Here is an 18,339-nt window from a genome sequence, read left to right on the forward strand (position 1 = left end):
GATCATATTCAAAGCTTTGTATATAATACAGTTTAGTATTATAATCAATTAATAGTTGGAACTAGAATTAATATTAGGTATGAATACAACTTTGCATAGCATAAAACAAAAGTACAAGGCAAAATGAAAATATTTACAGTATCTTACACAATTCTAATAATATTATTTTATTTTTTCAACTGTTTAAAGTTCAATATACATCAGTTAAATGCTTGTATGATGCAATTTAATTGAAGTCCTAGAATTCTGATCCATTTCTTTAAAAAGCAGCAATGAAGGTCTGGAAAAATAATCTCAGGGCAGGATTTAGCTTGAGTCTGTTTCTACCATAACATAATTTAAATATAGCTCTTTAAGATATTTTAGTTTTGTTCAGGCTTGTTTCCCTGGCTTGGATGCATTAACCAAAACATGAATTCACAAATAACTAAATGGGGTTGTATGGTATTCATCTGACATTGAAAAGTGGCAGCCAAAAAGATAACTTGGGGAGTGGATGGACTGAACCATCCCTTGGGTCCTGTGTTGCCCATTGTGGCTGGACTGACAAATCACCGTGTAATTTTCAGCCGCCCAACTGCCCCCCTTCCCTCTGCACTTGATTCTGTTTTGTGCAAACTTGGCTTGTCTGACACGATATCAGGAATTTCTGTGGTTCTCCGCGGCTACAGAATAAAGGCCAAACACTTCATACTGACTTCATTCATGGCCAGCGTTAGCGCCGTGAAACAAATCTGCTAGCTGCACCAAACTCAGCACCATTCCCAAAGCTGGAGGCCACAGTCCTCAACTTTGCTGCTCCATGACTTTATTCATCTAGTCCTTCCAGCAACAAACATTTAATTGAGTATAGTACCTCCTCCATGCTGGAGGTGTTGAGGATCCCCAATCCTTAGTTTTCCTTAGTAATGGAGACAAACGTATAAATTGCTAATTAGAAGGCAAAATTTACAAGTGCCATGGTAGGAAGACATAGTGACACAGGAACCTGAAGTAGGAAGAAAGGGAAGAGTTTTGACCAGAAGCCAACAAAGTGGGTGATATTTGAAGTGGGTTTGTTAAATGGCTAGAACTGTACTGGTGAGGGGAGAATTCCCTCAAGCAAACTGCCAATGACATGACCTTTTCAATAACTAGTTAATATTACTGAAGTATGTTAACATGAAAGCTTTAAAGCCCATAGCAAAAAGACTGATGAGAGGAAGTGTGAGAGCAAGAATTAGTGCATTCAATACAGGACTGAAACACGAGTGGTCAGACCTTGAGAATTCAGTCAAAGTTTGGCACCTTTTCTAAGTGTCCCCCCATCTTCCCACCTTTGTCCTGAGCTCAAACTCCATTCTCTGTCATTAGAAGCTAGCCATGCTTCAGTAGCTGGGTAGGGATTTGACAGACAGTACTAGACACAGGTCTATGCCAAGAGAGCTGGTTCAGCCTCTGTGTTGTTGTGGGAGTCAGGCAGAGAGAGGCAGTAAAAAAAGTAATGAAAAGCGTCTTGATTGTGTTGAGACCTGAATGCAAGGATAAGGACTTAATACCTTTGAGACAGAATCAGATCAAGGAATAGGCCAGATGGAGCAATTTATAATTTTCATATACTAAAACATCTTGATTTTTCTATATTGAAGAAATACAGACTGGTTCTGTCTGTACTGAACTAGACAGCAGTCTTAAGTAGTAATAAAAACACTAATGCAACTGGAAGTATCCATAAATAGATAAACAAAGTGTAATATAGCCATTCGATGGACTATTACTCAGCAGTAGAAAAAGAACTACTGCTACTAGGAACAACATGGATGAAACTCAGAATCGTTACGCAGACAGAAGTCAGACACAAAGGAGTACCTTAGTCGCTGATTCCATCTATATAAAATCCAAACTAAGCTGAAGTAGTTAAAAATCAAATCAGGGGTTGCCTGGAGGCTGGAGGTGAAAAGAGGAATAAAGGGTATCAGGAATCTTTAGGGGTGATGGAAATGTTCTGGATCTTGATTATGGTGGTGGTATAACAGGTACGTAAAACTGTCAAAACTCATTGAATTCATGTGTTTAATGCATGCAGTTTATTGTTTGTATATTATTCCTCAATAAAGCTGATTAAAACCCACTCATGCAGACCTGGTTCAGTGGAGTATTTTAGCATTCCCGTGCTCAGGCAATACAGTCAGTTCCAAATCAGCAGTACGCATTGGCAGATGAAATTCCAAAATCAAATAACATATTTTAGAGTGACTTTTGCCAGGAACTGGAGAATGTTTTTAAGTGATCTAGATTGTAAACCCTTTAATTTGTCTAGCAAGAAATTCTTCAGTTGAACAAAGAGAAAGAATTACCATAGAAGAAAACTACAAAAAGAAAAAAAAGCACCCAGAGAAATTTAGAAAATAGTTTTTTTCCAGGACATTAAAAATTTTGCCAGAGAAAGTGCACTAGGTAGCGACTCCATTCACACACAATTTCATGCAGAAAAGTCCATAGATGCCAGGGCATGAGCCCTGCAGCAGAGATGGGTAGCTTAAAAGTGGGGCTTTCCCTTTGTGCCATGTGCGTGGCGTCTGGTCTGTCTGAAACATAACCGACACCAGTTTCATATCTTCCAGTAAGAGAAATCTCAAGGTCCTTTAACATATGAGTGTGTGTGTGTGCGCGCATGTGCACAATAGACACATAAAGTCAGCCAGTCACTTTCCTCAGCTGATTTCCGGGGTAGTGAAAGGCTCCCTTTGCCTCAAACTATTCATTCCTTTACATTTTCCTCGGTTTTGCCCTTGACATCCCTCCAACCTGTAATTATCATCTTTAGACTCACTCCCCTCAGGAAGGAAGAAAGAGAGAGCTGAGAGCCTTGCTCTAGAAGGTCGCAAGTACAATTCCCTATCTGCAACCAGGGAACAGAGGAAGCCCCCTGCGTTTGCATGTTTGGAGGCAGGAGTTGGCTGGATTTATTTGCTGTCATTGAAGCAGTTGGCCTGTTCTTTTTGCAAAGGCCATTTAGTGGGGCTGTGCCAAAGCACCATATCAAAATGTAAGATATGTCTTTTTTATTACCAAATATGTATGCAAATAAAATGAAATGCCTAACTCTTTCCCTCAAGTAACATGCTTTGCACATTACTTGGAAACAAACAAAAAAGGCAGAAAATGTAAGCGTTATTTTTTTTTTAAGGTTGCATCATAACATCCCGGCACCAAAACAGCCATACACCCTGTTCATTTGGGGCCATTCATTAACCTAAGAGTCAGAGAAATCAAGGAACTCAGAGGTGAGAGAGCATCCTGAAAGGGAACAGTCCCTGTTGGCCTGAACTACGACTTTGAGTAAATTAGAAAAAGGTGCCCCACCTTAAGATGCTTTCGGACCATCTGGTTGTGATCATTAATCTGTAATGAGACAAGTCACAAGATGCACAATTAAAAAATAGTGGCCATGGGAGAGATACATATGACAATCCCTGTCCCAGGACCTGGCCCAGAACCGGCCCCATATATTGATGTATGTTAGAAGGAGCGTGATTGGTAACGAGCTCAGTATGGCCAGTCCGAAAAGATCTGGGTTGAATCAGATATTTTTCAACTGTGCAAAAGCCAATAAAGCAATGGGATTCTAAATATTGATACTAAAGTTGCATTGTAAGTAGAAAGAAACCAGAGACATCTGCTGAGAATCCAGCTGAGACTGATTCGGGAGATGAGAGCGAGAGGCACTAAATGGAAACGCATCTGGAGGAAAGGGCTGTCTCTCAGGAGGTGAGTCAGCTGTACCTCAGATGCCGTTGCTCAGGAAGAATTTTCTGGTTACAGGCAACGTGCCAGGCACTGTGCTAGGTACAGAACCAGGAACTGGCCCTAACAGCGGGAATGACCACGCTTAACTCACCACCTTCATTTGGGAAATATTTTTTGCTTTTTCCTAAGCTCCTTCTCTAGGGCAATAAGTCAAGTTGACAGATCCCTCTTTGGCATGCATGGAGCTCATTCCACCTGAAATTATTCAAGAAACAGGGGCGGAATGAGAAGGACCTGATGAGCAGAGGAAGCATTTTTTTGACTTCTCTGCCCACTGATATGTTTCAATTCAGACCGATTAGTTCTGAAAACTACTCTCCAGATGTGGAGCCTCTCTAGGATCCTGGTCTTCTTGTGGTCCTGTAAAATTCTTAGAAGGTTTGGCTCCCGGATGTCTGACCCACAAGAATGCCCTCATTGTTCTGGAGACTCCCAAATGGTGATTGGCAGCTGGGGTGAGTTCCCCTATGCTCAGCATGAAGTGTGCATGCCAGTGGTTCCTGCACACAACTATCGCACAACTATGTGGGTCCCTTATGGGTCCTTCATGACCCAGGCTATGCTCTTTACAGCCTCTCACCCAGGCTATGCTAACCCCTTAGAACTATCTCCTCTCTGCTCCCTACTCTGGATCTCAAATTGTAAGCTGATGGACCACAGGCCATTTCAGCCAACAGACAGGCATGTTTTACCAGACCAGCATAATCTTCTCAAAACTTTTAAATGTGAATATCTCTAGGTGGGACTTACTCTCCAAGATACCACAGGCTCCACCCCTCCCTATTGCCGTATATACAGCCTCCTCAACCCCTCAAAGCATTTGAGCTTGTGACTCTGAGCAGTCTATTTTCCCACTTCCTCTCCCCACATAGCTCCCCAACAAAAGGTATTTGCCTTATATCTCATTTCCAAAAAATGAGCTAAACTCGTGGTTAATTTGCATTAATATGCCAGTGGCTAAAAAGAGTTTGTTACCTATCTAGGGAATCTATGCATTTTAGCTGGAATCTCCTATAGAGTCAGTGCTTTAAGTCAAAGGACTGAATCTCCGACTGTGGAATTTAAAAAAGTTAGCCAGGTCATAGGGGAGGCATTTTAGAAAAAAAAGTATGCAGTGATATATTAGAGATTGTCACACTGAAAATTCCCTGCTCGCTTTGAATTTAAGCACTTTGGCAATTACAACAGAACTTGACAGGAGGCTTGAAGCCCATCTTTAGGCAAGAGAAGCTCTTACTTTAAGGGATGAGACTGGTTTCCAAGACCACATAGGCACCGTAATCATGTGTAATCCTCAAGTCATTTACTTGTTGGAAGATTTTTTGCTTCCCCCACTCTCAGCTGAATCTCAGGCTGTCAAAAACAGGGGCCCGCCTGCCAGGGTCTGAGGGACTTGTGATGTGACTGTGCAGTTGTTTGAATGGGTGTCACTCCATCAACAAGCATTCCTCTTCCTGGACGACAAAATTAAACACAAAGAATTTTGGCCTTAGCTGCTATTTTAGATTTTCCATACTCGTGATCCCTTCCATTAGGCCAAATAATTGAAATGTCTGTGGTGAGTGCACAGGGCATACCATAGAATGCCGAAAGTTTGGATGGGGAAATAAGAGGGAAAGTTTTCCTCTCCCATACTTGAGGAAAAAAGTAAAACCTCTTTTAGAAATTCTTGTGAATATTCCAATATGAAAATGTCCCACTGAGTAGCAGCTAACAATTATCCAGCACTTTCTAAGTGCCAGGCCCTATACTAATCACTTAACATGCTTTATCTAAATAATTCTCATAATAATCCTCTGGCAAGACTCGGTACCCCCAATTTACAAACCAGGAAACTGAGGCACAGAGTGAGTCGTAAGGGGTGAAGCTGGTTTTCACTCGGATAGCGGGTCTTCAGGCATTGGCGCTGTGAAGGGAACAGGAAGGAGCTGACCAGTGACCACTCGTCGGCTACCATCCCAGGTCCTTTGCAGGCATTCTCTCATTTCAACCTCTCACAGTGGGGGAACTGAGGCTGGGGAAAGTTAAGTAACTTGCTCAAACATACGTGATTTCATTGTGCATCTATTATCTGATTCCAGGTCTGTCTGATTCCAGCTGCTTCTAGACACATGAGTGTCACCAGTGGTCAGACATGCCTTACATGTCCAGAGAGTCAGCCATTGGGTGAGATTGGAGAGAAAGCAGCAAAATTCCTGCTTCTGCTCTCTTGACTGCCTCAAAATTTCATTCCTTGGGTTAAAACTGACCTCTCTCCTAGCTTCTTTCAAAATGCAAATAGTCCTATGAGGGAGATTTTTCTGTGCAGGATTTTGTCAGATTCTCCCAACTCCCTTCCAACAATATCAACAAATGGTGGTTGGTTGGGGCGGAGAGGGTGCAGACGGTGCTGAAAGGAAAAGGAGGTCAGTATATGAGGCTGGGTCACAAAAAACTCACTTCCTAAAGTCAGAATTTTGCCTGCGGCCATATAAAAATTTTAACACACTTGACTGAGACTGAACGTATATAATTAAGTTTCCACATCCCAGGCATGTCCTACACATACAGATAAAGTGTAAATAGCATTTTAATACATAGGAGTAACTGCAGAGTTCAGTCTCAAACCTCAACAATTGCAAAGTTTTATTGTCTAGAAACCACTGGTATTTCACATTTACTTCTGGTGTTTTCAAACAATTCTACCCAAATGTCACATCTGGAAGGATCGTTGTTTGAAATTAAATTGTTTTTGGAAATCACTGGATGCCACGTAAGGAATTTTCCAATCCAGCCTCTCTATTGGGCAACTATTAGAGATGATTTGGAGTTTTGTTTTGCTCCTTTTAACAATAAGAAAGACTGGACTATTCATTTGGAAATGCTCTTAATATTCAAGTATCTTCAGGTAGCTGATTTTTTAAGACAAACTATTGGTAGTTTGTTTTAAACTACCCACAGTTAGTAGTTTGGCATTTTAGTTCTGTAATTGCCTACCCTGAGATACAAGGCTGAAATATGTAAGTCAAAGAATGAATTCCAAGTTAGAGTCTGTTCCTGAAAAGAATACGGTTTCTTAGCTTAAGTTATTTTTCTCTTTTTCTTTTTTCACATTTGAGATAAAACTGCTTTTTTCCCTGATCCCTTAGAAGGATATTGGTTGGAAGGTGAGGTATTTGATTAAATCTCTTGCTAAAATTCTTGCCAAGAATGACTTGCCTTGAAGAGAACGGACAGAGGATGTCCCTCGTGTCTGGTTCTTGAGCTCTTCAGTTTGGCACAAGCTCTGACACTTGTAGTCAGATGGCTTCCAGTTCGTAGGATAAAATGAAGTAGCAAGGGAGCCATGGGGGCAAGACAGGAAAAACCCACAAACTGAGATAGCCACTTAGATTTTCCGGCTTCTACAGTTAGAGAGAAAAAAAGGAAAGCGTAGACACTACCTGACCTGGAACTTGGAAGTTGGCTTATTTCCAATGCCCGATTTGTCTACAATTTATGCTAAAGGACCCTCAGCTCAGGGGAAGGCCAAAGAAAGAAGTTTTCCAATCAAAAGACAAGTATCCCTTTGGATAGAGCAGAAAGAATTCGAACCTTGGGACACAGTTTTGTGTTTTTCTCTCCTGTCCATGTTAGAGTTGTTGATTCCAGGTCCTCCCCATCCTCTCCCTCTCTCCCTCTACCTCAATTTCCTGAACCTTTAGGTTGGGACTAGTGACATTATGATTTCACCTTCTCTGCTTAAACAAAGGTAGCCTGGGATGTGAGAGCTGCTTGGGGACTTTAAATGACAGGATCATGGCATCAGAGCTGGTGCTTGGAACAGGAAGATTGGTAAATTATTGAGTTTCTGGATTTATTAGGCCCTTCTTCAACTTACAGGACATTTCTTTACATATAAGACAGTCTCATAGAGGCAAATATTTGAAAGAGACAATGGATGTAAGGAGGAAGTGAATTACACAATATAAAAGGAAAGCAAGAGATGGAATCCTCAGTCAACTCCTCTCAATGCTGCACGTATTCATAAGGCTGACCTTGTGTCTCATATTTAGCAATGAGATTCTGTTCATAGGACATCACCTTTGTTCCCATAAGAACTCCTTCAAAATTGTGTTGCACTGCCTTTGGTGGAGTTCTAAGAATTTTGGGATAGATTTTAGTTGTTGCGCTTGTAACTCTGATTTATAAGAACTGTGTATATCCATTCAGTGATTACACAAAGATTTCTAAGGATCTCTCATTAGAAAATATGGATGTCTGTGTGTTTGGGGCTCGAAGCGGAGAGGTAGGGGTGATGGAGAAACAGGCTTATGAAGACATATGAAATCACTTAAGCTAGATTAACTCTGAGAATAGGGCATTTTGTAGTTTTATCATTTTCGTCCTGAAAAATATTTGAAGGTATAATACGTGATCCTCTCCTCTTACAGAGGTTACAACCAGTACTTTTCTTTCTAGAGAAGCAGAAAGCCTCATATTGAAGCACCAAATCAATGACCACCTATTTTTGCTTTGGTCTTTTGGCTCTGGGAGAACTAGCTGGAGCTATTATGGTCTCTCTTGCCGTGGATATGTGATATGTAATTATAATTTGAGGTTGATTTTTAAAATAATTATGTTAGACTATAATTTGTACAGATGAGTATTATCCTTCAAATGTTTATGTTAGGAAGCTATACATCAATTTCAGCGGTAATGCTGTTGCTCTAAAATTCATAACTCCCCCCACCCTCAACACATACAGTTTACACACACAGATTCCTTCAGGTTGGCTTCTAGAGCCATAGTGCAGAAGAGAACTGGTCCTTTTACCTTAAAGTTGCACTTTGTACACCTGAGAGCCGTGAGATCCTAGAATCCTGCCCTGATATGCAGGCATGGTTGGCACCAAGGAAAGATGAAGAGCTGGCACATGGAGGTGAGCATTAGTAGTCCAGCTATCAGCATCAACAGAGGGCAGTTTGTGAGGTCAAGGCTGATTTTTATGACATCAGCTCAAGTGAGGGGGTGAACTAGGGCCACTAAAGAGGATTATCAGGGTAAGAACCCCCAGAAGGATCCCACTGGATGTTTTATCTACCACATCCAAGTAGTTTCAAGTCATTCTTGTGTTTGGGAATCCCAGAGGCAAACGGTTCTAGAAGCCTTAGTCTTGATTTCAGGAGCTCAGCTCAACTGAAGGTATGAAGAGACAAAGGACTATGTAGACTCTTAAACCTAACATTTTTCTCTCTCTTTATACCTCTTTCTTTCTCATCTGATAGGCTTGATAAGCTTGCTTGGTATGTCATTGAGAAAACATAAGATATAAACTAGCAGATTGTAGCTCTTTCATCTTCCCACTAGCAACCTACAAACTTGCCTTCATCTGCATTCAACTGACTCCTGAAATGGAGAAGTGCCCTCTCCTATCAAAATCCCCGCTCCAAACAAGCTGGGATCCCACTCCCTGGTGCCAATTTCTTCTCCACTTACCATTATCACCTCTCCAGCTTCTTCACCCTCCCTGTCTCCACTGGATCACCATCCTAAGCATTCAAACATAGTCTAGAAGCTCTCATCTTTTTTTTTTTTAAAGATTTTTTTTTTCCCTTTTTCTCCCCAAAGCCCACCGGTACATAGTTGTATATTCTTTGTTGTGGGTTCTTCTAGTTGTGGTATGTGGGACGCTGCCTCAGCGTGGTTCGACGAGCAGTGTCATGTCCGCGCCCAGGATTCGAACCAACGAAACACTGGGCCGCCTGCAGCAGAGCGCGCGAACTTAACCGCTCGGCCACGGGGCCAGGCCCTAGAAGCTCTCATCTTTTAAATAACCTCTCTTAACCCAATATCTCTATTTCCAGGCTACTTATTATTTTCCTCCTGGTTTTCAAAGCCAAACTTCTGAAAACACATCATATCTTATCATTCATACACTCTACAATCCCCACCACTACACTGAATGTGTTCTTTCAAATGTTACCAAACTAACTCCACATTGCTAAATCAAACAGACATTTTTTTGCCTTCATTCTACCCAGTCTCTCAGCATCCCACACTGTTTTCCACACCCTTATTCTCGACATTTTCCCTGATTGCGGATTCCATGACACCATACTCTCCAGTCATTTCTCCAGTGTCTCCAGACACCCATCCTCCAACCCCTTCTGCTCTAACCCCTAAATATTGTAATGCCTCAGGGCTCAGCCCTGGGTCTATTTTTCTAACCCTATAAGCATTCTGATGACTTTGAATATATGTTAATAACATATAAATGTGTATCTCAATTAATCTTTTCTTTTGAGATTCAGACTTATATATTCAAGCTTACCTACCCACTAAGCCATCTTTCAAGCATTTTGAATTCCATATGTCCAGAATGGAACTATTGATCTTAACTCCCAAGAGCCTGCCCTTTCTCAAGTCTTCCTCATCTTAAAAAATGGCAAGGCTAATACAGTTTTTCAAGCTAGAAATCTGGGATTTGTCCTGACCCCTTCTCCACCCCTCCACATCCCAACCATCACCAATTTCTGCGCCCATTATACCTTACCTCCATCTCTACTACCAACACCCGAGGACAAGCCATCATTACCTCTTGCCCGGATTCTGCGAAAGCCAAACAGCTGATGTCCCCACGTCCACTGGGCAGCTGGAGCGAACTATGCTGTTTCTACAGTCTCATCTTGTGTCCCTGTCCCCTCCTTCATTAAGCTCTGGCCACTTTTCTGTGAACTTTTTAGTTCCATTTTAAGATCTTTCTTACCTTGCAGCCTTCACACATGCTGCCTTTGGCCAAAATGTCTCCTCTTCTTGCCGTTTCCTTCTCCCTGCATCTTTACTCTCGGCTAATGCTTTTATAACTTTCACATCTCAGCTGAAATGTCAGTTCCTGCCAGAGGTTTTCACTAATCAATATCCTGAATATCTACTCCCATAATTAGACACTGTCATATTACAATTTGAAATTTTATATTTTTTATTTATTTCACATCATTTTCTCTATAAGATTAAAACTCCCATGAAATCAAGAACTAAGTCTATCTTTTTTTTTTTTTTTTTTTGGGAGGAAGATTAGCCCTCAGCTAACTACTGCCAGTCCTCCTCTTTTTGCTGGGGAAGCCTGGCTCTGAGCTAACATCCGTGCCCATCTTCCTCTAGTTTATATGTGGGACGCCTACCACAGCATGGCTGCCAAGCAGTGCCATGTCCGCACCCGGGATCCGAACCAGCGAACCCCGGGCCGCCGAGAAGCGGAACGTGCGAACTTAACCGCTGCGCCACCGGGCCGGCCCCCTAAGTCTATCTTTTTTATGACTCTATATTTAGTAATTAGTCCAACGTCTAACAATAATTATTTGCTGAATAAACAAACTTCTGCCTTCTTTGTCCTACTGAACACTCACAGCATGGCAAGGCAGCCATACTCTTTTTGTATCACACATATACCTCCCATTTAGTGACACGGAAAGATGGGCCTTTGGAATTAGACATATCTGGCTCTGACATTCACTATTAAACCCACTGTGTGACTTTGGGCAAGTTGCTTAACCTCAGTCTCCCCACCTGGAAAGTGGGAAAAGAAATATCTGTCTTACAGTAATATTATGAAGATTAAAATGAGATCATGTATATAAAGTGCTGAGATCATAAAGGATCTCAATAAAAGTTAGTTCTCTTTCTTTCACGCCTCCTAATAAACTCCAAATACTTCTTACCCAATAGATACAGAGGCACACACACAACATTTGACAATATGAGAACATCCCTCCTGTCCTTCTGGGTCTTTCTGATTGTGACCTTCCCACTGAGAGTTTTGCCTGTAGGGAATGAGATAATTAGCCATGGGACAGAATTTATAAAGTTAAACCAAATATATAACTGTAGCCCTAAATAGCTGGAGTTTGTATTATAAAGGCATCTTCTCAAATACATTTGGAGGCAACACAAAGAGAAAGGCAATAACATTTTTGATAGGGTAGAAGACATTACTTTAAAAGAAAACACCAGATGGCAGCACCAGATGCTAGAGATGGGTCTGATGGGATTTTTGCTTAAATCTGAGCATCTAGGATGCCAGAGATAGCTTAAAACTACATTCAGAGAAGCAATCATTTCTAGAAAAGATAATTTCTGTAAGGAAAAAGAACGTCTATTTTGCAATATAGTATAGGATTTTCAGGAACAATGTTTCACATGTTTAAAGCAAAATCCTAAGCAAATAACCCCAAGCATTATTTAACTAGTAAAAAGTAACTAGACAAAGGCTTCATTTTGGTTTGTAGTTATATTTAATTAACTTGGTCAATGTGTACTCCAACTAACCAGAAAGGGCCTAAAGTCAAAGAATGAAATACTATCAGCTTCTAGGAAAGGACAATATTTTTTCCAAATATTAAATGCAAATATTAAAATTTATTCACTCATATTAAAATAAGAAGCAATAATGACATCTATTATCATTATTATTATTTTTTTGGTGAGGAAGATTGGCCTTGAGCTAACAGCTGTTGCCAATCTTCCTCTTTTTGCTTGAGGAAGATTGCCACTGAGCTAACATCTGTGCCAATCTTCCTCTGTTTTGTGTGGGATGCCACCACAGCACGACTCGACCAGCAGTGCTAGGTCTGCACCTGGGATCCGAAACTGCAAACCCCAGGCTGCTGAAACAGAATGTGCAAACTTAACCACTACACCACTGGGCTGGCCCCAATGACCTCCATTATTGTACTCCTCAGCATCACTTAGGAAATTGCTTACTAAAATAGACATCAAAGGATCTCATTAAATAAATGCAATATTAAAATTTAAAGTGATAATCTATGGTTTCCGTATTATGCATCAAAATTTCATCTGGAATTAACACCACTTTTAAAATCTTGCTAAATGGGATATTTCTTATTCAGGCTTTTCTTCTTTTGGAGGAAAGGGAGTGCGATGCTGCTCATGACGCCATATAGTAGGAGGCAATAACCCCAGGGCAGTCACACCTTTTAAATAAAAATCCACACCGATGGTTTTATTCCTCTTACACAGTGCTTAGTATCCTTCACAACTTCCCTGTGAGATCAGAAAGAATGGATTCAGTCCTATATTTTGAACAAGAGGCAACGGGACATTTCAAGCCCATCCAGTGGTTAGAGGGCAAAGCAGAGCTAAAGCAAAAAACGCCTCTGAGGCTTCCGAGGAGAACTTGTCTTAAAGGCTTGTGTTTGTGTTTAGACTTTATTGAAGGTTAACAGGAGCATCTGTGTCATAAGGAACCTGAGCCAATCTGTGCTGGAGGAACATTCCAAGAGCAGGGTAGGTCATTCTGCCAGCAAAACAGTCACTGTCGCCCAAGTGGAGTGAATTGTTTTCCAAGCACTACAATCACGGTTCTGAAAATATTTTTCTCACCTAAATGCAAGACAAGATTGAGGCCCCTGAGAACATTAGGCAAGATCACTGATTCCAATCTGGAGTGAGAACAAGGATTCTAGAGGGAAATTGTTCTAACTGACAAGAGAAGACAACAAAGCAAACATCTGAATTGTAAAAAGAATGAGTGTGCATTGTAATCAGCCAAAAGTCGGCCATCACAGTCACACACGAAATTCTGAGATCTAATAACAGATAGGGCAGTGCTCTTTATGGAAAATGGATGGTTCACTGTACTATCTAAATTTCAGGTGACACAAAGAAAGAAAAAACAGCAACAGACAAGATCAAATCATAATCAAAAGAGAAAATTACACTACCCAGGAGAGGGTTTCTGCGGAAAGCACTATAGAATGGCGAGTGTCTTTTCCAGAGAAGGAATAAAGTCCCTTGCTTCAAGAGCTCTTATGCTTTTCTGAAGTCTAGGAGTTTCCTCCATTTTAATTAACCCAAGTTTGCTTTAAATCCGGCGGCTAAAGGGACCCTATGTTGGATGACCTTCCTATGCCCTCCACTAAAGCCTGTGTGGTCCCCAACCAGGCCAGCACACATCTGACAGCAGTGAGTGCCAGTTTCTCCCTGACACTCGCCTTTGCAGGTCTGGAGCAGGGGTGACTGTACTCTGACATGGCCTTGTCCTCTAGATGCCCTTGTTCTGATGGATGCCCCCTACTCTGATGGAAGTGATCAAGTCATTGAGGGCTTTCACTGGCCTCTCCTTTGGATGTTCTCCCCTCCAGACGACTGGGTGAGTCAGGAGGTGTCTTCTTGTGAAGCTGTGGGCCCAGGCCAGCCTCTTTTAGCAGTCGTGACTGAGTGAGAACATGCTGTGCTCAGCCTGTTGGCTCCACTCTTGGGAGCACAAAGTATGTGTTACAACAACAAGCACAAGAATCCTGACCACACTCTTCCTATCTTGAGATCTGCAGTGAGAACACTAGAAGTAAATGCATACAATCAGGAAACAGGGCTGGAAGTCAGAACACTCACGGAGTTTCTCATTTGTGGCCCCGAGACACGGATTCTTTTACTCTCTGAATCCAGACCCCACACGTTTTGGAAGAAAAGCAATAGCCAGGAGATGGGAAAAACAGATCATGTTTATGAGACCAGCCTGCAGCCCATGCCACACTCAAGAGTTTGGGTTTTCATTCGGCAAGGAAACTAGCAGTTCTTTCTTCAAGGTTCATTGGAAAAACTTGCCCAGCATCTGCTAGTTTGATTCTTCAGCTTTAGGATCGTTGTCTTGGAATCTTCTAAACCAGTAAGTGTGTAATTACTTCATTTTAAACATAGAAGTTAGGAAAAAGTAATAGACATTTGCCAAAATAATGCAATAAAAAAGGAAAATTTGGATTAAAAATAAAGGATGCCTCCCCACCGCCCATTCCTCTGGTTTAATCTTTTACAATAGCTTCCATAACTTTAGTTTCTTGAAAACAGTTCATTTAAAGAATGCCTGAAGGTGAGGCATTTCAAGGAGCAAGCCTTAGAGAAAGGACTTTGACCACTTCCTATTTCTCATCGTTTGACAGTCTGTATAAGACAGCGCATTCACTCCCCTGGCATGACAGGACAAAGTGCATAGACCATGCCCTGTCTTGCAGGTGGCCATCCTCATAAGCATCCTTCCCCAATCCTCGCTGACGGTGAAACTTCAGGTAAAGGCCCACCAACACTTCACCATACAGGTTTTGGGGACCCTGGGGTCGTGTTTATTTACAATTGCCCAAGATGGGGGTTAGGGCCTGGTGGCCAACCCAGACACAGAGTACAGAACAGCAGCAGGAATTGAGCACTTCTCAGAACCATGAACACACACCTAGTTGCTTCAAAGTCTACACTGGGGTTAATTCCCCACATACTACAATCATGAAATTATTGAAAGAAAGCATGCCGTATTTGCAGAGCATGTCTATTTCTGCAAGTGCTCCAGTGTTTAATTATTGCTAAAGTCATTTGGGGTTTTTGACACAGTTTCTATTTTAGTAAGATAAACTCAGCATAACCCAGCATTGCCAAAAATGAATTCCTAAGGTAGATGACTAAAATAAACCGGTAATAAATATTGGCTGTTGGAATAGGAATTATATCTCTGTAATGTAGACACAGCACTAATGACTCATTTTCAAATAACAGTCTCTCCCAAGGATTATTGGTATGAGGGATCAGGGAAGAAAGAAGTCCAGCTCTCTTTTAGGCAGCAGAATGGAATAGGACTACAAATTCACCAGGCAACGATGTAATTATATTTACTTTCTCAACAGAGATACAGCCCCTGGTGTCCGACAGAGGATCGGCTTGGCTGGGCTGCGTTGAGGCAGAAATAAGGGATTGAAAGAAATCATCCTAGGGGCCGAGGCAGCTGATTCTGGGGACAGGTTTCTCTCATTCCGCTGGAGGCAGAATGTACCCCCAGGTCTACCCAATGCATCTCATGTGGCACGAATTACCTTATCAGTCACAGGGGGTGCTGCCATGTTCCTTTGTTGCTTGGAATTAGTGGAATCCTTTAGGCCACCTTCTCTCCCTAACGTCAAATTCTGAACTGTTGACCCACTAGGTTGAGCTTTACAACTTCTCTGATGTACCAGAAGGCGGTCTGGGGCAAAGGTCCGGCCACAATTTGGGCAGGGCATGAGCTGAACTTGACTTGGCCCCTCTTGACTGGACAGTCCAGTTGGAAGATGCTGAGGCTTCTGTGGGAATGGCCGGCGGAGCTCCCTGGGGAGCCGATCATTTTCTATTTTCCACTTTTCCAGGCATTTGGGCTCATGAATAGGAAGGGATAGGGTGCCAAATTCCCTACCACAAATGTAACAGATGAGAGTCCTTGGTCGGGCTGGGATGCCACCAGAAGCTTTCTTGAAACCAGTAAGGTCATCAGAGCTGTTGGGATTTGGTACTCTGGGTCTCTCACCCTTTGGCTTGCAGCTTCTCTGGTGAACAAGAAGACGATCTGGCAAGAACGTGCGGCCACAGGATTCACAGGGCAGCAGCTGAGCCTGAGGACTCTGAAATGCTGCCTCATTTGCTGCCTGAAGATTGTAGGACCCGCTGCCACTGACAGGCGGTGGTTTGAAGGGTTCTGGCCTCCTCAGGTGCTTGGGCAACTTGCTGTTTTCAATACGCCACTTTTCCAAGCACTGGGGCTCATGAATGGCAAGTGATTTGGACCCAAATTCTCGGCCACAGATATAGCATACCCGGAATCCAGGCCTGCGGGATGGAATCACAGGGGGGCTGGACTGGCTTTCCGACGTCATTCTCCTACTGGACCGTTTTGAGAGTATCACAGTTCCAGGTCTATTTTTCTGAGGGTTTGTCTTTATATTTTCACCAGGATTGATGTGCCCTTTTTCTGCCAAAAGGCTAGAATGGGAGTCACTAGATAGAAAAGCCTGGTTGATAAGGAAGGTAGGTTCTTTAGAATGGTGGAAAGTCTGTTGCAATTTGCTGGAAACCTTTTTCTTCTTTCCTCTTTCCATTAACAAAGAAGTTCTTCTTTAGTGCTTGCTCTGATTTCAGGCCAGACTCATTTTGGGCTTCTGCTTAGAGCGGAGGTTAGTCAGGTTGGCTGTCCTGGGGTTCCACATTGTTGCCAGTGCCTTAGACCCAAAGACTGTGACTCAGAGCTTCATTGCAGGGCAGCAGTCTGGAATGCTGGAAAGTCCCCATTAAACCTCAGATGCCTCCAAGATCTGCAGGGGGAAACATAAATCAAGAAGCTATTACATACACACACACACACCCCTCCCCACCTTTCAGATTGTAAGTTGATAAAGAGCAGTGATTTTTTTTTTTTTTTGACCTATTATCCTCTTTGGCTAGCACAGTAACTACATATAGGATTTGTTCAGTAAATATTAAAATAAGTATGAAGGGAATTTCCATTATGAATTTCACTGTGATCATACTAAAAGTAGTATTTTGCTCAGAGAAAGATTGACAATTACAACATATCATAGAGACATATGGCACAAACCAACAGAGGCATGGTGATGAGGTCTTAGGAGAGGGAACCAAGAACTGTGAAAATTAGATTGACAAAACCACAGATCATGTAAAAAGACCTCCTCCACTACCTTAGGGATTCCTTTTTTTTTTTTTTTCCCTTTGGTGAGGAAGATTTGCCCTGAGTTAACGTCTGTGCCAATCTTCCTCTTTTTTTTTTTTTTTTTGAGGAAGATCAGCCCTGAACTAACGTCCCCTGCCAATTCTCCTATTTTTGCTAAGGAAGATTGGCCCTGAGCTAACATCTGTGCCCATCTTCCTCTATTTTATATGTGGGATGCCTGACACAACATGGCTTGATAAGCAGTACATAGGTCTGCGCCTGGGATCCAAACCAGCAAACCCTGGGCCACGGAAGCTGAGCTTGAGAACTTAACCACTATGCCACTGGGCCGGCCCCAATCTTCCTCTATTTTTTGTACATGGGATGCCTCTACAACATGGCTGATGAGCAAAGTAGGTCTGCCCCGGGATCGGAACTGGGGAACCCAGGCCACTGAAGTACAAGGTGCAGAACTTCCACGTCTTGGCCATGGGGCCAGCCCCCCAAGCGATTCTTAACTTCGGGCGCTATGGATCCTTTCGACAGTTCTTTGAAGCCTATGGATCTCTTCTCAGAATAATGATTTTAAAGGCAAAGAATATACTTCTTACCATTACAAGTAAAACTAATTTTATTGAAATAATTTATCAAACATTTTTAGTTGTGATATATCTTTTACTTGAGATATAGTAATATGCCAGACTTCTTGAGCATCCATGGGCCTCAGATTAAGATCTCCTGCAGAAGAAGTAATTCGATAGTGAATATTATGAGGATTATCAGGAAATTATGAGGATTATCAGGAAAACCCTCAGATGGGGATAAAGTTCTTATAAGCAACCAGGTATCCAACTTTCTTTATTATGGGAACAGAGTATTAATAAACTGTGGCCATAACTGTTGAGCCAAGAATGCAACTCAGGCCTACGCCCTCCTTGGTGGGATATCTGCAGAGCTTCCCTGGGATGAAGATGCTCAGACTTGATGCTCTTTTTAGAGCTATCATGATCACTTCCTTGTTTTATATAGATATGGATCTATGTACAGATATGATCTATCTTCCAAATATTTTTTATAAAAAGATGGCCAATAGTTTTCCCAAACAAACTAGA

General features: G+C 42.0%; 1 protein-coding gene across 21 annotated transcripts in view; it reads right to left on the reverse strand.

The window, feature by feature from the left end:
* Nucleotides 1-18,339, reverse strand: part of ZNF475 (zinc finger protein 475) — a 54,857-nt gene that overhangs the window by 12,251 nt on the left and 24,267 nt on the right. For 7 of the 21 annotated variants that reach the window (XM_070569458.1, XM_008530569.2, XM_070569460.1 and 4 more), the window contains one exon: nucleotides 15,624-16,871. In XM_070569458.1, coding sequence (XP_070425559.1) covers nucleotides 15,624-16,658 — 1,035 coding nt within the window. In that variant the 5' untranslated portion in view covers nucleotides 16,659-16,871. Of the gene's footprint in view, nucleotides 1-3,345; nucleotides 3,385-6,038; nucleotides 6,179-7,362; nucleotides 7,450-8,583; nucleotides 9,396-14,250; nucleotides 16,872-18,339 lie in introns of those variants that run through there. The other 14 variants (XM_008530601.2, XM_070569455.1, XM_070569456.1 and 11 more) reach the window with 7 other exon arrangements.

This window comes from Equus przewalskii, chromosome 13, assembly GCF_037783145.1.
Source record: "Equus przewalskii isolate Varuska chromosome 13, EquPr2, whole genome shotgun sequence".
Lineage (NCBI taxonomy): Eukaryota > Metazoa > Chordata > Mammalia > Perissodactyla > Equidae > Equus > Equus przewalskii.